General features: G+C 39.5%; 1 protein-coding gene across 1 annotated transcript in view; it reads right to left on the bottom strand.

Moving 5' to 3' along the window:
* Positions 1-27,934, bottom strand: part of LOC126100727 (midasin-like) — a 426,770-nt gene that overhangs the window by 355,762 nt on the left and 43,074 nt on the right. The window contains exons 9-13 of the mRNA XM_049911346.1: positions 23,094-23,224; positions 21,430-21,589; positions 19,424-19,584; positions 6,843-7,028; positions 1,980-2,273 (exon numbers count right to left, since the gene is read on the bottom strand). Coding sequence (XP_049767303.1) covers positions 1,980-2,273; positions 6,843-7,028; positions 19,424-19,584; positions 21,430-21,589; positions 23,094-23,224 — 932 coding nt within the window. The remainder of the gene's footprint in view (positions 1-1,979; positions 2,274-6,842; positions 7,029-19,423; positions 19,585-21,429; positions 21,590-23,093; positions 23,225-27,934) is intronic.

Genomic DNA, 27,934 nt, shown 5'->3' with positions numbered 1-27,934 from the left:
CTAAAATAAGAGATATTCATTTAAATCTCTCTGATGATATTTGACAATTGCTCTCAGTGATAGTTAAGTTAATGTTAACAGATGAGGTACATACTTGCTTAAAAGAAATCAGTTCTAATATGAAAATACAAAAAACTCAGTTTAAAGCAGAACATGAAAGCACACGGTGGTTATAATTAAACTTTCACTATCTGAGCCAGTGTGGATGGAAAACTATTTACTATAAGGTACCCAATTTTATAGTAATGATATTCAGACTGTGTGCTGCAGGATTTGAATTGCTAATAGCGTTAGTCTCATGACTTGCAGTGCCATTGCTGGGATGGTGACGTAGGGTTGAAACAAGCATCAGTTCCTATTACTGTTGCAGAGAATCAACAAGAGTCTGGACAAGGTGAGCACGGCTTTACTCATAAAGCTGTTTCATCAAAAAAGCAAATAGTATTGTTGCTCTTTGTGAATAGAAACACATTTAAAGATTACGGATAGGTCCTCTTTTTGCACCACATTTGAAGAACACGATTAAGAAGTTGGAATTAACTGGTGATTTGGGAATTGCTCCTGGGAGAGGCCAGTGGGCGGCAAGTGTGCCACAGATTGTTGAAGAAATTATCGTTGCCATGGCTAAGAATACTGTATACAATGTGCAATCTCCAAGCCATGCATAAGCTGTGTCACGACAGCTGAACATTCTACAGCCCACTGTTTGAAAAGTGTTGTGAGTAACTGTAAAACAGCATCTGTACAAAATTCAAGTTACTAGCCAACTTCTCCCTTGTGATAAACCCTGTTCTTCATGCAGCATCACGGCTAGAAATCATGCAATTAACACCTGTTATCCTCCCGCGTAGAAATTAAAATGTGCTTCTTTCTTTGATTTACTTGTTATTTCTATTCTACATGTTTTTACAAGTATCTCCACAAAATTTCATTGTCCTAAGACCAGTAGCTTTTCATAGGGGTCCTCTTTAGTAGCAAAAGTTTAATTATAACAACACTATACTTTAACTTTTAGTCTTTAAAAAGTGAAACCTCCTTGTTGGTTCTACAGGTTATCAATTGATTTCATCCATTAGAAAAGAACTTTTCAAAGATTTAGGAGTGTGTCTCTTTGTGGCTTAAACTACATTTATCTCACTTTCTGTTGCTTGAATCAACTGAAATTTTTTATGAAAATATTAAATTTATGACAGTGCAATATTACACCTTCATACAACATTAATTTAAGACAGAAACTTAAAAATACTTAAAAATGTGAGACAAATCCTAATACTTTGTCCAATTTTACTCAAAATTGATAACCTAGTGTTTACAGAGACGCAGATGACAAACTGCTGAGCATTTCAAAACAAAACAAAAAATAAAATAAAATAAAATAAAAACAGTTTTTGTCAAAAGAAACTAATTACTGATTTCATTCTATTTCAAATATTACTTTATGTCTTACATACATGTGATGAAAATATGTAGAAGAATTACTGATGGAAGGAGTGGGGGGTGGGGAGGGGGAGAGAGGGAGGGAGGGGGAGAGGGAGAGAGAGAGGGAGGGGGAGAGGGAGAGAGAGAGGGAGAGAGAGAGAGAGAGAGAGAGAGAGAGAGAGAGAGAATTACTGATGGAAGGATTGGAGGGGGAGAGGGGGAGGGGAGAGAGAGAGAGAGAGAGAGAGAGAGAGAGAGAGAGAGAGAGAGAGAGAGCTGTGCAGTGAGAGATGGGAAGTGTGAAAGCAAGACAGAGAATGAAACAGGACAAGGTATGAATTAGAAAAGATTGTGCTTAAAAAGTAGGGCAAGGGAGTGAGAAAAGAGGCAGGAAAGTGAGAGGGAGGGGGGGGGGGCAGTGAGAGATGGGATGAACTTGAGGGAGAGGAAGTACGGAGGTTGAACTGAATGAAAGGGATGACTGTGAGGGCAGAGGGGCGAGGCCAAGAGGAACCAGATATGTAATGTTATTATCTAATGAATTAATGTAGAAGCCAGACCTGAGGAGTAATGCCTTTGAAAAATCAGGTGTGTACTGTTTGGCTGATCCTTGAAGCCACAATGAGTGACTGAAGGCTCTTACAAGAGAACCGTGTAGCTTTACTACTGAGTAGAAATCATCTTCCGTTAATAAAGGATTTGTCTGCTGTGAATCCTTTGATGCCAGGCTATATGAAACTGGCCTGCTTTGTTCAAGGCTTTGTGGCTGGAATTCTGAAAAGTCTTGAGTGCTCCACACTGGAAAGAGTTTATTTAGCTCCTCTTCATTTTGTTGTTCTTCTGATACAGTACTCCTGTCACAACATATAAATAAATAAATAAATAACTGAAAAAAGACATCAAAATTGCATTAACTCACTTTTGTAGGCTCAGCTTCTTTTTATTATGAAAGTACAATAATTAAAGGGATACATTAAAATACTTTCATTTGCAATGGGATATTTACCATTAGCAACGGAAAGATTTTTCAAAAAGAAGGACTACTGAAGGAGTCCGTGTGAAAGTCTCTCTGAACCATGGGATACAGAAGAGAGAGCAGGAAAGGACAAGAGGGAACCCAGCAATCAAGGATCTTGGATGACAGTACTGCATAGTTCTTGAAGATTATTATTTCTATTGGCCTTTTCCACTCTTGCACTACATTGAGGGAGGGCTATTATTAAAATAAGCTTTTTCTCAGGTTTTGCACATCTATATGTCAGCTGTCATCTGGCAAGTTCCATTTTTTGTCTTTATTTGGTTAGATTCATTTTTGAGATCCTTCTCTTTGTTCTGTTTCTCTGTTATTCACCAGGAAATTCTGTTATCAATATGTAGAAAACGGGATTTTCACCATACATTTTTTCAAGTTCCCGTAAGACTTCAATCAAGCTGAAATATTTGCAATAAGCACCTACACCATCAAATAACATGCTATTTGATACTTTCTTGATGTTATATTAATAACTTCTAAACATTACGCGAGGGCAGAGATGTCTTTTGCCTGCCTCTCACTTCTTTCCAGAGACTGGCAGGCACAGTGAAGACATTAACAACCGTAAGTAAGACATTTCACGGTAAGTAGCAATTATCTTTTCCTACATTGTTGATATTCCTACCTGGAGTTTTCACTGTCTGAAGACATTAATAAAACAGGGCAATGTTTGTAATCTGGGTGGCTTCATCACGAAATATCCCTTTTGCTCTCAAGTTTTCCAGTGAAACTGCAGAACAAATTTGTAGAGAAAAGAGTCACATTCTTTTAAAATTCAAGCTGTCAGTACCAAACACGACTAGAGGTGAATGCAATGGCCTCCATGCTCTTTGCAATGATCCTCTCGTCATCGTCCCGCTAGCTGACAAGGGAAATGCCGCCTTCCTAATGGAATGAGCCGACTATAACACCAAAATCCAATAGATGCTGGAGGAAGACACGTACCAAAAATTCTCTCGCAACCCAATATCCAGAATAGTGAGGAATACTTGGGGGCTTCTCAAACTGTCCTCGCTGGAAGAGAGAGTTATTAAAAACCTCCTCCCTCCGGCACTGACATGAGACTACCCACATTCTATGGTCTGCCAACTTTAAAGCCTATAGTGAGGACCAACGGACCACCAATCTCTAGATTTGTAAAGCATTTGGCCAGCTTCCTCTTGATGTTTGTTTGACATCGCATGCACCATATAAAAAATACGGTGGACTTCATCGATAGAATTAAATGTCTACACCTCGGTGACAGGGATAGTGTGATTACCTTTGATGTGGTTTCCCTATTCACATGTGTACCCATCACAGACTCTATAGACCTGCTGTCCCAGCTCTTTGATGACACCATTGCAGATTTATTTAAGCATACCCTCAAGTCGTCTTGTTTTTACACGGTGGAGAATACTCCAACAGACGGTCAGCATTGTGATTGGGAGCTCATTAGCCCCAGTTGTAGCCAACCTCTTTATGGAGCATTTTGAGGACATCACCTTGGACACGGCTCCTGCAGAGCCTAGGCGCTTTCATCAAGCCGACAATACCTTCATCATATGACCTCGTGGGCATGAAAAGCTGGAAGGGCTCCTAGAACACATCAGCAACACACACGACCACATAAAGTTCACAATGGAAGCACAGAAGGACAGTTCCTTGCCATTGTTGGACGTTCTTGTCCACTGTAAACCCAACGGATGCCTCGGTTATAGCATTTACTGCATGCCTACCCACACAGATTGGTATCGGCGTGCCACCAGCTACCAGCACAAAGCAGAAAAACGGTCTGTTCTGAGGACCTCGGTATATCGAGCTGTAACTGTCCCAGACACCGAAAACCTGCAGAGGGAACTCAGCCACTTACGTAAAGTTTTTGAGGAAAATGGTTAAAATAAAAGACAAATTTCACAAGCAGTTTCATTTAAGCCACAACAGCAGAAGGCCTCCGAAGAAGACACAATGAAGATTGCATTTTTACCGTGCATCTGGCAACTAATGAAGCCTGTGAAAGACAATACAGACCTCAGAATACCTGGAGTATGCAAAATCAAAATACCGTGTGGGTGTGGACAGTTTTATGTCAGTCAGACTGTCTGCACTATTGAACAGCACTATACAGAATGTGAGAAGTGTTTTCACCTATGCTGTCCTAAAATATCAGCCGTAGCAGAGCATGCACTGGAAAACGGACAGTGAATTGCGTTCGACAATGCTTCTATTATTAACAGACCGACAGAATAACGAATGAAGCAATAGAGATCAAAATATTTGACAACACCATCAATAAAGATAGTGCATCCTGTGATTGGGGAGTTGAAGCCGGCAAGGTGATCGCGCAAGCGAAACATTGTCATATATGGTGTGGGGCGTCACTGGCGACGGCGTGGCTATATAAGCGCGGCTACTGCATTCACACAACAGTCAACCAATGGAAAGGAGGAAATCTCTGCTGGAAGTTCGTGAACTGTAAACCACTTGATGTGGCTTGAAACCTGAAAATATTTTATTAATGGATATCTCCAGAACAGTGTGCATTTTTACATAGTGAAGACAGCTAGCTACCCTCATGAAATTCAGCACAGTTGTCTATTGGCAGCATCATTCCGAGAAAAGATTGAAGTCCTCTGGATTGGAGTTGAGCGATAGGTCTAAACAGAGGTTTTTTTATGAGACGGGCCACAGATTCCTCCAACTTGCACTACTCGGGGGAAACTTGTAAAGTCGGCCTCGGCGCTACGTACCACAAATGGCCACTTGAGCGGCAGAGGCTGTGTGGATTGCAAATTTTTATTTTATTTATTTATGTACTTTTTGTGTTAAGTGAATCTTTGAGACATCCAATAGAAAAACAAGCATCAGATAAATCAATTATCTCAACAGACCAATTAGCAAATCAGGAGAGTAAGAATCTCAAAATATCACTTGTGAACTGCTACAGTATCCACAGCAGAGACCCAGAGCTCATATCTTTCATATGAAGTACTCACCTTCGTTACTTAATAGAAACCGAGAGTTGGTTGAAAACGGAAGTAGAGACTAGGAAAATTTCTTACAACACATGGAATACACGTTCAAAAGACATATAAAACTCTAATGGATGAAAAGAGTTTATGGTGACAAGCAGAAACATTAGGTCTAGCAGGGTCCAAAATGAATTCAGCTGCAAAATAATACAGACAAGAGCAAACAAGATTGGTGGACTTTGATTCATAATCAGATGTCTCTACTGATCATCAGATTCAGAAATGTGCTTGGAATCACTTAAAAATAAACTAAACTGGGTAACAGACTTCAACCCGCCCAGTATAAAATGGGAAGGTTATGCGTATGTTATAGGTGGTAAAAACAACCGGTCTTAAGGTAATACTGAATACTATGTCTGCAAATGAACTGATAGAGCAAAATATAATAACAAATGGTGCATCCACAAGAAGGGTCACATGTGAAGCCTACAGCTGTTATCATTGTCAGATTCTGCTGAAAAATCTATTAGAAAATCCCAGGAAGTTCTGGTCAATGAGTGAGTCAAAATTTTACATTCCACTACTCGTGGATCCATCTGGTGTTGAAACTGAATCCAGGAAAAGAAAGGAGAAACACTGATATATGTAGATATAGATCTAAATGTTAGACTAGATGGTACATGGAAGAAGGATTCCAAGAGATAAGAAACACTGAGACAATGGCCTGATGGAAGATGGAGAGACAATATTAAGGTGAAAGTACTGTCAAAGGTGGAAGTTGAAAGGACATCCTGAAATAAGTCTTCCTGATGGCCTGGCAATCACTTTAGTTTCTCTTGACTAAAATTCAAGGATTATCACTACTGTCCTTAGAGGGAAAGTAAGTGGACAACATTTATTGGGAAAGATCTTGAGCAATAAAAAACTGAGCAAAATACCATTCACAACAGAGATCAGTATAGGATGCTTATTAGAGCATCCGATTCTCTGCAGTTACTAAAAACAGTGAAAGTGTGTATAGAAACTAGAGTGAGATTGACTCAGGAATTAAAAACAACTATTCTGCCAGGAGAAAAGAAAAGAAGATTAGAGTTTAACGTCCCATCTACTTCGAGGTCATTAGAGACGGAGAGGCACCCGTCTGGAGCAATTAAGGGGAATCACAGAAAACATAAATCTAGATGGCTGGACGTGGATTTGAATCATTACCAGTGCGCTAATCACTGTGCTACCTCACTCAGTCATTGTGTCAAGATGATAGAGCACAGGACAAAGAGGAAATCTTGCCAAGATTAATAACCATGTAGTCCAGTGTATGTCTAGAGGAATATTACAATAATAACAATAACAATACCAGCACCACAATATTTTTCAAATTTGTTAAATATAACAGGTTGTTAATAGAAACAAAGATAAGGCTAAAGGAAATTGTGACTCACTTGTGTACATAAAGAGCTTCTTTCTCCTTCTCACAAAGCCGTTTTTCATCATCCTGTTTCTTCCAAATGGACACAACATATTTCAGATGGTTGTGTAAATTTGCCCATACTTTCCTGCAGTTATCATTGTAGTTACCCATAACAGACATCAGACATCCGAGGTCATGCAAGCTAGCCATGCATTGCCTGTAATGGTATTTACAACTAGAAGTACACTTGGTATATAATTAAAATAACTGAATCACGCACAATAATATCAATTAGAACAAGTTGATTCTTTGCCTTTAAATTAACTAATGATGGTGATAATAATAATTACAATAACATTTCAACGAAGTATGTATAAAACTGCCTTAATTACATAAAAAGCTCACAACAAATAAACTAACTGAACTCTGACGTGAAACAATCCATATACTGATGACTACATACTTGCTACATTTGGAATTAGTTGATCAGTTTAGTAAATTGCAATTTGTTCACAACATGAAAGATAATAAACAAGTAAAAAAGTGTCTTATCAAATAACCCCAAAATATTTTATTTTTCGAAGTTCTCTCTCATGACTGATTCGTAAGACAAATAAATATTTCAGTAAGGACACCAGAGCTATAATGAAACAGGGACAAAGTTGCTTACAATTTATGCCACAGGAGAAGCCTTTTCTCTTTATTTTCCTCCATCGATATATGCTATACAATAAGTAATCGCTGGTAAAACAACAACCGCAGTTGCAGTCCTCTGTACCTTCCCACATTTAATCCAGATATAAATTACTTAAACATATGGGAGTAGAACATGACAATGAGTTCAAAGAGTGATAAAAATCAATAATGACTAATCACGAGCAATGCATAAAATTGTGTAAGAGACTACGACTGATGGGTGAGGCATCTATAGAACCTGTACTGTTATTTCAAGCACCTACCCAGCACATTTGACTACATGTTAATGTGAAGTCAAACTGTTACCCATCAAGATCTCACTTATTATTGGCAAGGATTGAACAGCTTAGGTATGCTTAAAGATATAGCATAGCTATTACTCATCACTCATGAAGTGATAAATGTACTTCCATATAATGTGGCTGCAATTTGCTGTGTACTACTCTTTGATTTTGAAATTATCTCGACATTTGATTGTATACACTATCAATACTAGGCATTGCCATCAGACAACAATTTCAATCCTATGTTGCTTCCTCAGTCAAAAATCTTTGAACATAATTTATCTTCAACTGGCACGTTTGAGTTCCTCAGTGCAAGAGAATGCAATGATGCGACACAGAAAACCACGTCTCCCAATTCACTCAGACAATAAAAAATGAGGTGTCATATACAGAGGTGCTATAGATGATTCATTTGTTTTCAAAGTTCTATATTTTCCAAAGCATAACACTTACAAAGACAAAAGACTGCTACTCACCATATAGAGGAGCTGATGAGTTGCAGACTTGCACAACAAAAAGACAGCTAAATAAATGCTGTCCCCTCTGTTCTCTACTTTTCTCCTTTTCCACCCCCTGACTGCACTTAGTGGCACTACTGTTCCCACCAAGTTCCTGTATTCTCCCACAAACAGCACTACACCCTTCACTACTCCTATCCTGCTATCCCTCACCACCACCACAACCACCCAGATTGCTTCTCAAATCAGGTGCAGTCGCTCACAATCTGGTCTTCGTGGCCGCCACGAAAGTGTGTGCGCTTTCTACACTAGAAGAAAGCCTTTTGTTCAGTAGTCTTCTTGTAGTACCTGTCTGTGACTCAACAACTCCTCTGTATGGTGAGTAGCAATCTATCATATCTATCATTTTCATAATATTGTTATTATTCCATTGTGGATTTTCCATTGGTTGACACATACAAATATGGTTGATGCACGAACAGAGCAGTGAACTCACTCAGTTTGCACTATGTCCACCAGCTGGTGTTATGAGTGCGAGACTTGACAAAATGTTGACAATGCAAAAAAGAGATTTTTTTGTCGGAATATGTGAGATGTTTATCTGTTACAACAGTGCAGTGTACACGCAGAAGGAATTACAGAACCGAAGCGCCAGGTAAACAGAGCACTGTGTGTCGGTATCGACAATTTATGGGCACCGGTTAGAGAAGGTGAGGGAAAGTTTCGTACACAGTCCACAAAAATCAATGGTTCACACAATACACAAACTTAGGATATTGCAACAAACTGTGGGAAGATTTTTCAACACTGGTTAAATTTCAAACCGTAATGTCTGTAGCTTGTGCAATAACTAAAATCAGAAAATTTATGGCTTTCAATTGTCATCACAATGCAGAAACCACTTGACATGAACATTTTGCCCCAAGCTGATATTCAGCAATGAAGCGGCCTCCCATTTTATCTGGAAAGGACGATCACCACAATGTGAGAATGTGGGGCACTGAATATCCTCACGAAATTGCAGAACACGACAAGATTCAACAAAGGTTAATGTTTTGTATTCTATCCCACAGACAAAGTCATACGGACCATTTTTCTTCTGTGAGAAGACTGTGACAATTACCTCTTACCTCGATGTGTTGGTGTTATCACTGTTTCCACTACTCACTGCTGATTCCACGAATTTCAGATTCCAACAAGATGAGGCACATCTCACTGGGGCATTGATGTTCAACCCAATCCAACGTTTGCATCGCTGGATTGGACGTAGCGGTGAAGATGAAGTGGCTCTGTTTCCTTGTCTGTCTGCCTATATAATCTGTGCATTCTATTGTAGAATCACGATTTCGGCCTTTGGCCATTTTCAAGTACCACACTGAAAAGATATACGAGTTGTGTCTGGAGAGTGATTACCATTTCGTTCTACCACCCCCACAGTGCTAGTGTCACTGTTCCCCGCATTTACACTCATCTCTTCAGTTCATTGTCTTTACACTGATGCCATTACAGCCAGATTGTATTGCATTTACACTCATTGGTGATCATTCAAAATGTTTAAGACAGTCTCTGAGCCCGACTACTGTGAAGTACGTTCTGCAATATAGTTTTTGAATGCAAAGAATGCTAAGCCAGCTGATATTCGTTGTCAGCACATAGAGACTTATGGTGAAAATACAAAGGCTGATGGAATGGTGAGAAAATGTGAAAGACAAGTCACTGATGGACGAACCAATACTGATGAGAAAGCACTGAGTGGGCGGCCTTCTGTTGTCAATGATAGTTTGGTTGAGAAAGTGTACAAGAAAATTTGTGAAAACACACAGTTCACAACAAGAATGCCGAGTTTCCACAAATTTCAAAAACTGTTTTGCACGAGATTGTCAGAGATTGAAGAAATGTTCACAAATTGTACTCCCATTGAATTCCAAAAACGCTTATTGATGTCCATAAAACGAAGCAACTTGGCAGTGTTTTGACATTTCTTACTCAATACAGCGATGAGGGAGATGAATTCTTAAAAAAAATTGTAACCAGTGATAGTACTAGGGTTTATTATGCCAGTCCAGTATCAAAACATTCCATCAATGAAGTGGAGGCACCTATGATACCCCAAAAACAAAAATGCAAGACAACATTGTCAGCACAAAAACACCACGTGCGCTTTTTTGCTTCCCAGAGGTGAAACCGATAATGTGGTATGACACTGCCAAAAAAAACATCGAATGCTCAGCCAAGTACTGTGTTGCTTCGTGACAACACAAGTCCCCATTTTTCTGGTGTCACCCATACCCTTATTCAACGGTTTGACCGAGACCAGTTCGACTACCTGCCATACAGCCTCCATTAAACACCTTGTGGCTACCACTTGTTATTCAGCTTTAAGTGTGCTTTCGGAGGAAGCTTTTTTGATTGTGACGAGGATGCAAAAAACGATGTTCAGCAGTGGCTGTCTTCACTGTCGGCATCTTTCCATGAAAAGCGCATAGAAAAGTTGTTTTCTCATTACGTCAAATGTCAACAAAGGTGATATGCCTCATATATACAGAATGCATACTTAGGCACCATAAATTTTTTTTAAATTTTTTTATTTGCTCCTTGCTCTCATAGGCAACATTTTTTTCCGTGTTATGTATGTACACATTTCCTTTACAATATACTGCTGCACTGTAGTATGCAATGTTTTTACGACAAACACTCATAAGCTCTTTCACAGTATTAAGTTGGTGCATATATGCATAGCACTTTTGTTTTGCATGTTGGTACTTAGGTTGTGATGATTTATTTATCAGTCATAATTTTTGATTTGTAGTTCACTGTAGTTATTTGAGTTGTCATTTTGTCATTTGGAGATAGTGAGTGGGGCTGTGGGTGCTAGAAAATGGAATGCCAACTGGGGACATCAGAACATTTCCAACATATTCTTCTGTTTGAATTCAATATAGGGGTGGCAGCACCAGAGGCAGCCACAAACATAAGTGCAATATATGAGGATAATTTTGTTGGACAGAGCACGGCAAGAAAAGTTTTCTCATTTTAAGGAGGACCATTTTGACATTAGTGACTCCACATTCAGGAAGACCTTCAAGGTTTGATGAAGATCGTTTAAGCATATCGATCCACGATTGTCCATGTCAGTGCACTGTTTGAGAACTGGCATGCTATACGCCAAAGTCACAAAAATCAGCAAGTGGCCTTACGTGCATCTCTTGCTTGCTTGTCATCAATTGGCCCTTGAACAACACTAGTCATATGTGTGGATGGATATGTATGTGTGTGTGTGTGCGCGTGCACAAGTGTATACCTGTCATTCTTCCCCCTAGGGTAAGTCTTTCCGCTCCCGGGATTGGAATGACTCCTTACCTTCTCCCTTAAAACCCACATCCTTTTGTCTTTCCCTCTCCTTCCCTCTTTCCTGATGAAGCAACCGTTGGTTGCGAAAGCTTGAATTTTGTGTGTATGTTTGTGTGTCTATCAACATGCCAGCGCTTTCGTTTCGTAAGTTACATCATCTTTGTTTTTAAATTTACTTTATTATATTATTATTTCTTTCTTTTCTCAGACGTTATGTCTGGTCAAAAATGGAAAGTGACGCGGACCTTGATCAAGCATGACTTCCTTTTAACTGTACGGTATATGTTATATTGCATTTAGGAACTTTTGGGTGACTGAACATGTATCAATAATTATGGATTTCTGTAGTTGTATATACAAGTTTGGATTTAGCTGTATTGCATTGATGTACTGGTGGATATTGTGTGGTATGACTCCTGTAGTTGATAGTATAATTGGTATAATGTCAACTTTATCCTGATGCCACATGTCCTTGACTTCCTCAGCCAGTTGGATGTATTTTTCAATTTTTTCTCCGGTTTTCTTTAGTATATTTGTTGTATTTGGTATGGATATTTCAATTAGTTGTGTAATTTCTTCTTTTTATTGGTGAGTATGATGTCAGGTTTGTTATGTGTTGTTGTTTTATCTGTTATAATGGTTCTGTTCCAGTATAATTTGTATTCATCATTCTCCAGTACATTTTGTGGTGCATACTTGTATGTGGGAACGTGTTGTTTTATTAGTTTATGTTGTATGGCAAGTTGTTGATGCATTATTTTTGCTACATTGTCATGTCTTCTGGGGTATTCTGTATTTGCTAGTATTGTACATCCACTTGCGATGTGATCTACTGTTTCTATTTGTTGTTTGCAAAGTCTGCATTTATCTGCTGTGGTATTGGGATCTTTACTAATATGCTTGCTGTAATATCTGGTGTTTAGTGTTTGATCCTGTATTGCAATCACGAATCCTTCCGTCTCACTGTATATATTGCCTTTTCTTAGCCATGTGTTGGATGCGTCTTGATCAATGTGTGGCTGTGTTAGATGATACGGGTGCTTGCCATGTAGTGTTTTCTTTTTCCAATTTACTTTCTTCGTATCTGTTGATGTTATGTGATCTAAAGGGTTGTAGAAATGGTTATGAAATTGCAGTGGTGTAGCCGATGTATTTATATGAGTGATTGCTTTGTGTATTTTGCTAGTTTCTGCTCGTTCTATAAAGAATTTTCTTAAATTGTCTACCTGTCCATAATGTAGGGCTCAAATTAATGATATGAATATAATAGAGGGGAACATTCCACGTGGGAAAAATATATTTAAAAAGAAAGATGATGAGACTTACCAAACAAAAGCGCTGGCAGGTCGATACACACACAAACAAACACAAACACACACACAAAATTCTAGCTTTCGCAACCAACGGTTGCCTCGTCAGGAAAGAGGGAAGGAGAAGGAAAGACAAAAGGATATGGGTTTTAAGGGAGAGGGTAAAGAGTCATTCCAATCCCGGGAGCGGAAAGACTTACCTTAGGGGGGAAAAAGGACAGGTATACACTCGCACACACACACATATCCATCCACACATACACAGACACAAGTGTATGTGTGGATGGATATGTGTGTGTGTGTGAATGTATACCTGTCCTTTTTTCCCCCTAAGGTAAGTCTTTCCGCTCCCGGGATTGGAATGACTCTTTACCCTCTCCCTTAAAGCCCATATCCTTTTGTCTTTCCTTCTCCTTCCCTCTTTCCTGACGAGGCAACCGTTGGTTGCAAAAGCTAGAATTTTGTGTGTATGTTTGTGTTTGTTTGTGTGTCTATCGACCTGCCAGCGCTTTTGTTTGGTAAGTCTCATCATCTTTCTTTTTAAATACGTCCATAATGTAGGTTTTTTTATGTCGATAACTCCCCTTCCTCCTTCATTTCTGCTTAATGTGAATCTTTCTGTTGCTGAATGTATGTGATGTATTCTATATTTGTGGCATTGTGATCGTGTAAGTGTATTGAGTGCTTATAGGTCTGTGTTACTCCATTTCACTACTCCAAATGAGTAGGTCAATATTGGTATAGCGTAAGTATTTATAGCTTTTGTCTTGTTTCTTGTTGTCAATTCTGTTTTCAGTATTTTTGTTAGTCTTTGTCTATATTTTTCTTTTAGTTCTTCTTTAATATTTGTATTATCTATTCCTATTTTTTGTCTGCATCCTAGATATTTATAGGCATCTGTTTTTTCCATCGCTTCTATGCAGTCGCTGTGGTTATCCAATATGTAAACATCTTGTTTAGTGTGTTTCCCTTGACTATGCTATTTTTCTTACATTTGTCTGTTCCAAAAGCCATATTTATATCATTGCTGAATACTTCTGTTATCTTTAGTAATTGGTTGAGTTGTTTATTTGTTGCTGCCAGTAGTTTTAGATCATCCATGTATAGCAAATGTGTGATTTTGTGCGGGTATGTTCAAGTAATATTGTACCCATAACTTGTATTATTTAGCATGTTGGATAGTGGGTTCAGAGCAAGGCAGAACCAGAAAGGACTTAATGAGTCTCCTTGGTATATTCCACGCTTAATCTGTATTGCAGTGATGTGATATTTGAATTTGTTTGGATGTTAAGTGTGGTTTTCCAATTTTTCATTATTATGTTTAGGAACTGTATCAATTTAGGATCTACTTTGTATATTTCCAATATTTGTAGTAACCATGAGTGGGGTACACTATCAAAAGCTTTTTGGTAATCAATGTATGCGTAGTGTAGCGACCTTTGTTTAGTTTTAGCTTGATATGTCACCTCTGCATCTATTATCAGTTGCTCTTTACATCCTCGTGCACCTTTGCAACAGCCTTTTTGTTCTTCATTTATAATTTTGTTCTGTGTTGTATGTATCATTAATTTCTGTGTAATGACTGAAGTTAATATTTTGTATATTGTTAGTAGGCATGTTAAGGGGCGATATTTAGCTGGGTTTGCTGAGTCTGCTTGATCTTTAGGTTTCAGATAAGTTATTCCATGTGTAAGTGTATCAGGGAATGTGTATGGGTCTGCAATGTAACTGTTAAATAATTTATATCTAAAAACAAAGATGATGTGACTTACCAAACGAAAGTGCTGGCAGGTCGATACACACACAAACAAACACAAACATACACACAAAATTCAAGCTTTCGCAACCAACGGTTGCTTCATCAGGAAAGAGGGAAGGAGAGGGAAAGACGAAAGGATGTGGGTTTTAAGGGAGAGGGTAGGGAGTCATTCCAATCCCGGGAGTGGAAAGACTTACCTTAGGGGAAAAAAAAGGCAGGTATACACTCGCGCACACACACATATCCATCCACACATACACAGACACAAGCAGACATTTAAATAATTTAGTTAGATGTGAATGTGTTGAGGTGAACTACTTAAGCCAGAAATTTGCTATTTTATCTTTTCCAGGGGCTTTCCAATTGTGAGTAGAATTAATTGCTTATTATTATTATTAATGTTAGTGGCATATGGTGAAGAGGTTATCTACAAGATTATGGGGGAAAAAATGATTGATAAGGTAACCTGAATCCACCCAGCTTTCGCTCCCATACAACAAAGTTGGTCAAAAGATTGAACAGTGCACAGATAACTTAGTCTTGGTACTGACTTCCTTCTTGCAGAAGAGAGTAGATCGTAGCTGAGCGCTCACTGCATTAGCTTTGCTACACCTCGCTTCCAGTTCTTTCACTATGTTGCCATCCTGTGACAATATGCATCCTAAGTACTTGAAACCGTCCACCTGTTCTAACTTTGTTCCTCCTATTTGGCACACAATCCGTTTAAGAGATGATAATCTTCATACCATAGTCCTTACATTTCTGATCTAGCTCTGAGATATCACTTTGCAAACTTTCAATCGAATCTGCCATCACAACTAAGTTATCTGCATATGCGAGACTGCTTATTTTATGTTCACATATCTTAATCTCACCCAGCCAGTCTATTGTTTTCAACATATGATCCATAAATAATATGAACAACAGTGGAGACAGCTTGCAGCCTTGTCTTACCCCTGAAACTACTCTGAACCATGAACTCAATTTACCGTAAACTCTAACTGCCGCCTGACTATCTATGTAACGACCTTTAATTGCTTGCAAAAGTTTGCCTCCTATTCCATTATCTCATAGAACAGACAACAACTTCCTCCTTGGAGCCCAGTCAAATGTCTTTTCTAGATCTATAAAGCATAGATACAATTCCCTGTTCCAATCGTAACACTTCTCCATTATTGGCCGTAAGCTAAAGATCTGGTCCTGACAACCTCTAAGAGGCCTCAACCCACAATGATTTTCATCCAATTTGTCCTCAACTAATACTCACACTTTCCTTTCAACAATACCTGAGAAGATTTTACCCACAATGCTGATTAAAGAGATACCTCTGTAGTTGTTACAATCTTTTCTGTTTCCATGTTTAAAGACTGGTGTGATTACTGCTTTTGTCCAGTCTGATGGAACCTGTCTTGACTCCCACGCCATTTCAATTATCCTGTGTAGCCATTTAAGACCTGACATTCCACTGTATTTGATGAGTTCTGACTTAATTTCATCCACCCCAGCTGCTTTATTGCACTGCAATCTATTGACCATTTTCTCCACTTCCTCAAATATGATCCTACTTCCATCATCATTCCTATCACATTCTACCTCGAAATCTGAAACATTACTGATCATATTTTCACCTACATTGAGCAACTCTTCAAAATATTCCCTCCATCTGCCCAAGGCATCAACAGGATTCACTAGCAGTTTTCCTGACCTGTCCAAAATACTTGTCATTTCCTTCTTACCTCCCTTTTGAAGACTGCTAATTACACTCCAGAATGGTTTTCCGGCAGCTTGACCCATAGTCTCCAACCTGTTTCCAAGATTTCTTCTTGGATGCTGCAATTATCTGTTTGGCTTTATTTCTTTCTTCAACATAACTTTCTCTGTCTACCCGAGTTCTAGTATGTAGCCATTCTTGATACGCCTTCTTTTTCCTTTTACAGGCTGCCTTGACTGTGTCATTGCACCAAGCTGTTTGCTTCATCCTACCTTTACACACTACTGTTCCAAGACATTCTATAGTCACTTCTAGTACTGTGTCCCTGTATCTTGCCCATTCCTTTTCCAATGACTGTAATTGACTACATTCAACTAACTGGTACCTTTCTGAGATCGCTGTTATGTACTTGTGCCTGATTTCCTTATCCTGAAGTTTCTCCACTCATATCCTCCTACATATCGACCTGACCTCCTGCACTTTCGGCCTCACAATCCCAATTTCACTGCAGATTAAATAATGATCAGTGTCATCAAAGAATCCCCTGAATACACGTGTGTCCCCCACAGCCTTCCTGAATTCCTGATCTGTTATTATATAGTCAATGACAGATCTGGTTCCCCTGCCTTCCCAAGTATACCAGTGAATGTTCTTATGTTTAAAAAATGGAGTTTGTGATTATTAAGCACATACTGGCACAGAAATCCAAGAGTTGTTTCCCGTTCCTGTTGGCCTACATATCCTCTCCAAATTTACCCACAACCTTTTCATACCCTTCTGTTCGATTTCCAATCCTGGCATTAAAATCACCCATGAGCAGAACACTGTCCTTGTCCTTTACTCTAATAACTACATCACTGAGTGCCTCATAAAAACTATCCACCTTATCTTGATCTGTCCCTTCACAATGCGAATATACTGACGTGTAATCCTAATTTTCTTGCTAGACACTGTCAAATCTATCCACATCAGTTGTTTGTTTACATACCTTATTGCAACTACGTTGGGTTCCATTTCTTTCCTGATGTAAAGCCCTACACCCCATTGTGCTATTCCTGCTTTGACTCCTGACAGGTAGACCTTGTATTCACCCACTTCCTCTTCTTTCTCACCCCTTACCCGAATGTCACTAACAGCTAAAACGTCCAGCCCCATCTTACTTGCAGCCTCTGCCAGCTCTACCTTCTTCCCAGAGTAGCCCCCATTGATATTAATAGCTCCCCATCTTTTTATCATTCGTTTGCCAAGTCGTATCTTAGGAGTCCCTGGTTTGTCAGTTAGAGGTGGGACTCAGTCACCTCCAAAGGTCCGGGGCATTTTGCTCTGATTGTTGCCAGCATCATATTTAAAGTACCAGGGAAGCAGGTTGTAGCCTTACTTGCCCCGAGTCCCACTGAGTTTTACCCCTAACAGTTGAGGGACTAACTGGTGGATTTGGTAGTCTTTGCCGTCTGAGCATAAAGGTGACCATGACTCAGAAGATGTCTGAGATGCCCAGCCTTATTCTAAAGTAACTGGTATCCTGACTAACAGGACCACTTACTTGGCCACTCATACATTGCCCGTGGTTCATGAACTAGGACATGACAACCGGAACCCACACCGTGAACCACCAAGGTATCTTCTTGATGCAGAAAAACTCCTTTCACCCTCAGCAAGCCTGTGAGACAGACCTAGAGCTGCTTTCACCACTTTACTTATCTGGGGATATTTTGGCTTTCCTGTCACGCATTTCATACTGAAGAATTGGCTCTAATAACTGCCACTTGGAGTTTGTGTTATACTTGAACTTATGCTGGTTTCCAACTGGAGAAGTTTCCATTTACCCAATAGCTGATTGCAATCAATATCCTGCAGTAATGCTTTTGTGATCTTTACAATATCACTGGTACTTTCTGCTGGCGTTCTGTTACATGAATGAAGACATCAAAAATGCTATAGATTGCTTGGCACTCCGAGGATAGCTTTAAGAATAACGTATTTACAAGGCTCAGTAAAATACATCCTAAACTATATAAAGGACTTAAGGCAGTCCGTTTCAGATGCCTACTGAGTAGCCTCTATTCAGTAAAATACCTCCTAAACTGTGTCAAGAACTTAGGCCAGTCCGTTTCAGATGCCCACTGGGTAACCTCTGCTAAAACACCATCATCACAAAACATGTCTTCTAGAGGTAGTGAACTGGATTCCTGAAAAGTATCTTCTAATAGTTCACAAGCCTTTAATACTAATGGTTTTCATATTCTTCCTATCAACACCTGAACAAGTCCCTATATTTCACTGTGAAGCAACTGTATAAATGGCTCCATTTTCTGGAATGTTCCAGTGAAGTGGGTAAAAATGTGTGCAGTGAACAAACAAATGCTCTCTCTCTCTCACACACACACACACACACACACACACACACACACACACACGCACACGCACACGCACACGTGCGCGCGCGTGCGTGCGTGCGTGCGTGCGTGCGTGCAGAAGTAACTCAAAGAAAAGAAAGTGACTACAAGCAATAAAAGTGACTTGTTGGTAAAACTGATGCCAACCATATGAACAGACCCTTTATTTAAATGAAATAATTATGGTTACGTAAATTATATTATGAAATAAAAGGTAAGACAGGCTATACAAAAATACTGCAATTTTTTCGGGATGCATGGAAAAAGCAACTTACAGTACTAGCAGACCAACATATTTGTTCCTGTTATACGGTATGTCACTGATTCTGACTGGTATATTCTGTGTCATTTCACACTCAGGAAAAATTCATGCTGAATATCATTAACTAGTCATCACAGTGCCTGTTACAAATAAACTACATGGTAACAGCATGATAAGTAACATTTAATTTGTGTGTGCTCTATATACTCTCATGTGAAGTGTTGAATCAGAGTATCTGCATGTCTTTTCTTTCTTTCTTAAGCTTAATCATTTAATGTTAGTTTCCCACAAAAAAATAAAAGCGGCTTAATGAAACTTTTCAAAACTTGACAATTATTCCACATAGTAATTTAGTCAAAAGTGTGTATGCACTGCAAATACTCACTGAAAACTCCAATCACTTCCTGAGCTTGACTTCAATAGAATTTCATTGACTGTTTGATAAACAGTACCAATAGAAGGATAACAAAGCAGTTTCCAAGTATCATCATTTGGTTCAATAAGTTTATGGATCACACTGCACTGTACTTCAATGGCATACGAAACCTGTGTCACAAACGAAGAGTAACAACATCTAACAAAATATAAAAATGAGATTGTAAACAAGAGCAAATAAGCAACAATATAATGGGTCAAGACACAAACAATACAAAGAATAGAATAAATGAAAAAAGTTATACTAACTTTCACAATCATCATTTCTTGTATCTTTAGGGGCACTGAGAAAAGCTATATGCTCTGCCAATTATTTGACTCATCTACCTATAAATGTTGCCAGAGTGATCCCATCCCAGACATCCAACATAACCTCCAATCCAAAATGCTTCAAGCCTTAGGCTCTTCCCAGAACCTCACCCCTATCACACACCCACCTTCTACATGCTCCGACAACCCTGGACGCCCCATTGTGACTGGCGATTGTGGCCCCACTGAAAGAATTTTTGGCCCTCACTGACCAACACCTCCAAACAACTGCTTGTAACCTAGCCTTCTATGTCAAAGGTACCATCCACTTTCTTCACCAAATCTTCACCAACCACACCCCTTTACCTTCTGGAGCCCTACACACTACTGTTTATGCCACCTCTCAACACACCAACATCCATCGGCCCCACAGTCCTATCGCTACTGAACACTACCATTCCCATTGTCCTTCAGACTCCAAACCCATTACCTCATTCCTCATATACCTTACCAACTTTATTCTAACACACAACTACTTCTCCTTTGAAGGGTAAGTATACAAACAAATCTGCAGCACGACCACGACATCTGCATGGCAGCCTCCTATGCCAACTGTTTACGGACCACATGCAGGAGACCTTCCTAGCCTCCCAAAACGCCAAACCCCTAGCCTGCTTCAAGTTTGCTGCTGATATCTTCATGATCTGAACTCAGGACCATGACATGTTGTCTTCATTCCTACACAACCTCAACACCTTCTCTCCCATCTGGTTCACCTGGTACTCCCTAACCGAGTGTGCCACCTTCCAGGATGTTGGCCACCTCATCCCTGCTCCACCCACACCTCTGTCCATATTAAACCCACCAACCACCAACAGCACCTTCATTTCGACAACTGTAATCCATTCCACACCAAAAATCGCTCCCATACAGCCTGACCACCTAGTGATGCTGTATCTGCAGTACAAGAATGCATTCGCCAAACATGCTGACAGTCTCACGAAGGCTTTCAGAGAAAGGCACTATTCCCCTGACCTAGTCTGCAAACAGGTGTCCTATGCCACTTCTTCTCACACCCCCAATCCTCTCACCACCTCTAAGTACCAGCCACAAAGGAATGCCCCCTTCCTCACCCAATACCACCTCGGACTGGAACACACATCCTTCGCCAGGGCTTTGGTTACATGTCACCGTGCCCTGATACGAGGGATATCCTAACCGAGATACTGCTCATCCTTCCTAAAGTGGTATTCTGTCACCCAACCAACCTCCACATCATTTTAGTCCATCTCTATGCCACGCATAATCCCAACCCCGTGCCACAGAGGTCATATCCCTCCCAGTGCTGTGCTTATTAGCAGTCTAGTCCCTGCACCCACTTCCAGATAGCACTCTTCCCCTGCCCCCACCCATACAATGCTATTCCTTCCCTTCCCAGTCCCCTCCCGAGTGCTGCTTCTGTTCTACACGACAGTCACATTTCGGTCTGAGCTGCCAGATATGGTGGTCACGTGTGTGCGAGGTGTGTGCTTGCTTGCTTGTGTGAACGAATGTGTGCGTGTTTCTTTTTCTGATGATGGCTGTGGCAGAAAGCTGATGACTAATTGCCATTTAGTAGTGCCTGTCTGCAACTTATGTTCACCTTTATGGTAAGTAGTAATCTACCTTTCCCTTATGTACTTACAGTATATCCAATTCTCAACATACCTGAGTAAGAGCAAATAGAATAGGAGTTACAAGATCTGGGTAGTGGTCTCCATACACATTCTGAAGCCTGGCAGTAAATGCTTGCTGCGATTCTCGCATACTGAATGCCGTGTCAATCACATCAACTGCCTCTCTTCTTATACTCAAAATGTCATACGTTCTGGAATGGAAATGTAACCACTTTATCAAGATATTCACCCATATACTCCCATTGCACAGTTGCTTCTTTGTGCTATGAGACCATAGTGAAGACAGAAATTGATATCTTACCACATCCCACATATTAGTGTACACAATGATAACAATAGCAGTAACTTACAGTTTAGTTATAATGAGCACATAAGTGATGTAATGTTGGCCTTAATTTCCATATTCTGTACCTTCTTTATAGAGGTCAAGATTTAGTGGTGAGGTATGACAAATGATGACGCTTTAGTCTCAAAACTAGTCATGACAGAATAAATAAAAACTGTCAACTGGGGACATGGATGATTTATTTTATGAAATATTATCATCAGTTGCAAACCCACAACACATTTCCTTGCAAGAATAAAGATAATGAAGAACATGCCATAACACATGTTATTGAGCCTTCATTTTAATATTTTGTGACCTCTTTACAACTCTTAAGACTGTATGATTATTATTATCATTATTATTTTATTATTATTATTATTATTATTATTATTACAATAAATTTTTTACTTTTTCTCTCAGGGGCGCAAGTCTAGCAATGTGTGCAAGAGAGTTTTTGTCATACCTGTTACCTAGGAAAGAGATAGTGGCAGACGAAATCAGTAAATTACTATACAATTAAAGGAAGTGATTATGTCAAATATCTATTGGTAGAACACAGCAATGTCAGCCATCAATGACATATGAAGATACCAGGTGAGATGATTTACATCCTTAATATCACATAACTTTCCTGTGAGACTTTTGTTGCTATTAAGGGGGATTGTATCCATCTCTATACCTGACTCAGAATAAAAAATGTGACTTGGCAACTAGTTGTTTCAGTACAGCTACCCTTAGAACAACCACTCACAGAATAATATTGATCAATCAGAGAATCAGCTTGGTCTGTTCACCATTGTTGCATCACATTGCTACCTTACAAGCCAGTTGCAAAAAGACAGTGTCAAACAATTCGACCAGTCAGTAAAATAACAAGTGTGATTTGTTTGTATTGTTTACATCGTTTCTGTGAGCAATTTATGTGACAGAACATCTAACACAGGCTGTTAACAGACAGCATATGAACGTATCCATAACTGAAATGCTCAGTGATTGCTACCACAGCCGCATTGCATTCACAAGCAAATGTGGACAGACAATATTGGTCCCTCCAATGTTCATTTGTCAATCACTTTGTTATTTTGATTGAGGCATAGAACTTATTTTCACCCTTCTTGCTCTATTCGCGCATTGAATCTGCAGCTTAATGTATCTTTTAACAGTGTATGTTTCTTTTCTCATAGAATTTAAAATCTCACAAGTTCCTTCTTTTAAGGTTTTTTTTTTTGTTTATTGTAGCTTTTGATATCTTCTTACACATATTCAAAAACTCACTAATTTTATGAATATTTTGCTTCAGCCTCTTCCTTGTACCACTAAACCAACTGCACGCCTACATTAAATCTAAGTTTACAAATACTGATTACCTGTTTTCTGGGATTCCCTGTGTCATACCATTCTGGGCCTCTTTTTGCAGTAATTTGTGGGTGACTGCTGACAGTTGCTTACTAAGTTCTCCCATTTTTCCATGAAGGTTCAACTTGTAGTTTTCGATTTCCTGTGCACAAAATATCAAATAAGTAAATAAAACTCCATTTGATATTGGACAACTTCTAGCAAGTATTTTGAGATTAGGGATCAGCATGAGTTGGTCTCATAACTCAAAGCTCTCTTTGAGAAACTAGCATATACTCTTAATGATAGCAACATTTCATTCAGTACAAAATGTTAGACCCAGGGTTTGTTTTAGAGTTGTTAGTTCACATGCATGGACATATGAGACCTCACTTTCACATTACTCCTTCACCCCACCCCTTTACAAAAAGGACAAAAACTTACAGTGTCTCTTCAAAAACTTTCTTGTTACTGTAACTTATTATTAAAAATTTACTTAACCATGAAAAATTAAGAGAGGGTTAGTCTACAATCTGTAAATTATTTATAACAACAAAATAGAGTTTCTTTTGAAAGATATAACCTAAAAGTACTCGGAAATGATGGTATTTCACACCAGGGACTATGTTAGAAATAAGACAGAAATTCTCTTCTTTGCACACATAACCTACACAAATGTAAATGATAGACGAGCAAGAGAGAAAAATAAGTGAATAAAGAGACGTGAGGAAAGGGTTGTACAGCCTCCAGCAGGGCTTTTGACAGTTGTTAGGCACAATCTGGAGAACTTTACTGGTAAAGTTAGAACTTGCACAATTTGTAAATTTAATAAAGGCAAGCACTCACTCCATAGCCGAGGCAATGAATGGCAAATAATTAGATAATCCGCCTCCCGCATCCCCCCCCCCTCACACACACACACACACACACACACACACACACACACACACACACACACGATATTGTCATCGTGCTGCAGCGTAACATATCCAGAAACTTAGTAACAAGTTATGGACATCCACAAAAATGTATCAATAAGGGGCAAGATTTAAAAATTGGTAATTTTTATATCGCTGACTCAGTGAGTTGGAAAACTAAATCTGAATGGAAGTACACAGCACTTATCATATGTCAAATGATTGACACTTTCAAATCAATGTTTTTTGAAGAGAGATTACCTTAGTACCAAAAAGGCAAGCATACTTCACTAGGACATACAAAGAACTTCTTGTATGATCAGTATGAATACTGATTCCTCCTCTTTGATTTAACAACCTGACTTCCACCCCTTTGATTAGATCCAGCAATCTAATGAGTCAGGAAACAAAGCTAGAAAATAGTCACAAAAGATATTTTTGCTCGTATGTCATTACTTAAAATTTAACCCTGAAAATTACAAATCTGGGCTAGGGGAAAAAAGAAAACTTGTTTGTTATTAAAAAAAATAAACACCAAAAATGTCACTTTCAAAGTAGAGAAACAGGACATACACTTTCAAAGTGCTTATCCACCGAGACGAATAGTGAAGTACTGATGATGTGCAGCAGGAGCAGGAGCTGTGCTTCTCAGAACTGGGAATGGATGTTGGGCAGGGACATTACAAAGTCATGCTTATTTTGTGATGGGAAAAGGTGCCAGAGTACACCAGCAAGAGGTCTGGAATGTGCCCTCCCTGTAGCTCAATAAAGGCTGTACGAGGAAGGGACTGGGAACAGACTGGGAACTTTTTTTCGCAGTGTTATGTAGGACTTCTTCACATTCGTCTCAACTGCAGGGCTTTGCCAAAACCACCAACTGCACCAAGGAAAGGGCAAAAGTTCCTGTGAACAGCCTGACCGCCAAACAAACCCAAGTAATACTGTGACTGGTGTATGGTAAAGCCACAATATTTCCTGTGGCACTTGGCAATGCTAAATCTCCAGTTTAGTACAACATAATCATACAGAAATGTAAGAGAATTCTGTAATGAATTAATAGCTTGTAGCTTGGCTCCTCCAACAGATGTCTCCACTGATCAGCCAGAACATTATGACCACCTACCTAATAGCCGGTACGTCCGTCTTTGCCACAGGTAACAGCGGCGAAGCATCATAGCATGGAAGGAATGAGTTCTTGGTATGTCACCACGGAATTTGGCACCACATCTGCACAAACAAGTCACCTAACTCTCGTAAATTCCGGGGAGGGGGGACGATGAGCTCTGATGTCATGTTCAGTCCCATCCCGGATGTGTCCAATTGGGTTCAGATCTGGCGAGCTGCTAGGTCAGCACCTCAGCCCCTCGAACCACCCCATCACACTCCTGGCCTTGTGACATAGTGCATTATCTTGCTGAAAAGTGCCACTGTCATAGGCAAACATGACTGTCATGAAACAGTGTATATGGCCCGTAAAGAGTGTACGATAGATACTCCTTGATCATGATGGTGCCTTGGATAATCTCCACTGGACCCATGGACGCCCATGTAAATGTTTCTGAGGGTATAATAGAGCCACTGCACGCTTGTCTCTGTCCCCCTTTTAAATCTCAAAATATTTGGAAGCAAGGCCTACATTCACATTCTGGTAACTAACCAATGACAATGGGGCAACAAAAATATTGAGTATGTCTTGGTAGCATTCTGTGAAGAATTAAAAGCTTACAGGCTTTTTGAAACAAATTGCCGAAAAATCAATAAAATGGCACACACTTTTTTATGAAGTGCTTCTATACTGTATACAGAAGAAATCGAGTCACAGGATCCAAACTGATTGTCCATTCTATTCACAGAACAGAAACAGAATGCAAGAACAACAACTGAGCTAGAAAAAAAAAAAGGTGAGCCTGAGACTATAACATCAATCACTGAACACTGGCAGCAATTATGAATTAAGCCCAGATAATGCAAATGATGACAATGAGCAATTGCTGCACATAGAGTCAATATGAACAGTCGTCAAATAGTGGAGATGCTGAGTCGCTATATTCTATCTTGGATTTTCCATTGTTTGAAGAATCATCAAGCATTTTATAGTTAAAGAATGCTACATGACGTGATTACTTATTGGGCTAAACAGTCAACTAAGGCCAATCCTGTCTCACTGGAAGACAATGCTGAAACCTGGCTGAAGGCAACGGAAGAAGAGTTACAATCTTGTAAAGAGAACCACACATGATGTCTGTCAGTTTACAGTCAGACAAGAAGCCAACAAATGCAAACTGGGTATTAAAAACTAAGACAGATCTGAAACGCCACATTGTACCCTACAAAGCATAACTCGCCAGAAAAAGTCATGCTCAGAAGCAAGGCTTGGACTATGATGAAACATATGCACCAGCTTTTATGAGGTATAATCATTAAGGTCCTTATTCACTGTGGCTGATGAATGTGAACTTGACATTAATCACGTAGATGCTGTTACAGCTTTCTTGACTTACCTGGAGACACTTATGTGAATACTACAGAAGTAGATCCAGTTTTGAGGAGAGTAATGACACTTTGGGAGGCGGGGGGGGGGGGGGGGGGGGGGGGGATCAACAACAACAAACAAACTTTAAATTAGACAGTACACAGTTGAATGTAAACTTCAAAAAGATGACAATGACTATTGCAAAAATCAAGGTTCTGACATTTAAATGGTTGCTCTTTATGTGGACAACATGCTAATTTTCAGTAGCAAACAAGGAGAGAATGATCTCCTCAAAAACAATCTACCAGAAATCTTCAAGCTCAATGAAGCTACTAACTGTTTACATACCCAAATTATTAGGAGGCACAGAGAACATTGTCTGTGGATGGAGCAGGCACTATGTACAGCAAATTCTCAACAGAATCAATAAAAAAAAGTACCCTGATCTACGCCAGTGGACGATAACCTGGTGCTCACTCTCGATATGAGTCCAAAAACAGAACACAAGCAAGAAGTTATGAAGAACATACCCTATCATGAAGCAATAGGAAGCTTTATCTTGGTTCATTTAGCAACAAGGTCTGACCTCATTTACTCGACATGAACTTCAAATGGCTCTGAGCACTATGGGATTTAACATCTATGGTCATCAGTCCCCTAGTACTTAGAACTACTTAAACCTAACTAACCTAAGGACATCACACAACAAATCATCACAAGGCAGAGAAAATCCCTGATCCCGCCGGGAATCGAACTCGGGAACCCAGGCGCAGGAAGAGAGAACGCTACCGCACGACCACGTGCTGCGGACTGATATGAACTGTCAGCTACTTTTGTAATAATCCAGGGATACCCTGGTGGCAGTCAGAAGGATCTATGGATACCCAAAAGGCACCAAGAGCATGAAGCTACTGCTTTCTAAAGCAGAGAACTGCCACATAATTGGTTACTGTGATGCAGATTGGGCTGGAGATTCTAAGGATATAAAGTTAACAACTGAATATCTTTTAAATATCAAGAAGCAGTGATGTCCTGGCATAGAAGGAAATAATTAACAGTAGCCGTATCCACAATTGATGCACAACATATGGCCCTGGCCTCAGCACGTCAGAAGGCTCTGCAGCTTCAAAGGCTAAGACACAGTGAACTACCTCCAAACCCAATAATAAATACCCAACCAAACTACCGTGTGACAAGAATGAGCAACCGACCTGTCGAAGGCTAGTGGCTTTCAGAGCCAAACCAAACATATAGTTACAAGATACCACTTTATAAGAGATGAAACGGAGTCAGCCCAATCATTGTGGGAAATTTACCTCCAGACTAAAATGCCAGACATGATGACAAAACCGCTGAAAAAGCCTCATCACCATCTACTGCTACAAGATTTTGCAATTAAAATGTAGTTTCTTTTTGTTTTGTAATTTTTGCAGGCACAATTCTACTGCGGGTGTGAGAATTTAGAATCAGTGCCCCATCTATT

The sequence above is a fragment of the Schistocerca cancellata genome, chromosome 9 (assembly GCF_023864275.1).
Source record: "Schistocerca cancellata isolate TAMUIC-IGC-003103 chromosome 9, iqSchCanc2.1, whole genome shotgun sequence".
In the NCBI taxonomy this organism is placed as follows: domain Eukaryota; kingdom Metazoa; phylum Arthropoda; class Insecta; order Orthoptera; family Acrididae; genus Schistocerca; species Schistocerca cancellata.
Note: the sequence above shows the minus strand (reverse complement) of the source record. Positions and strands in the feature narration are given on the sequence as shown.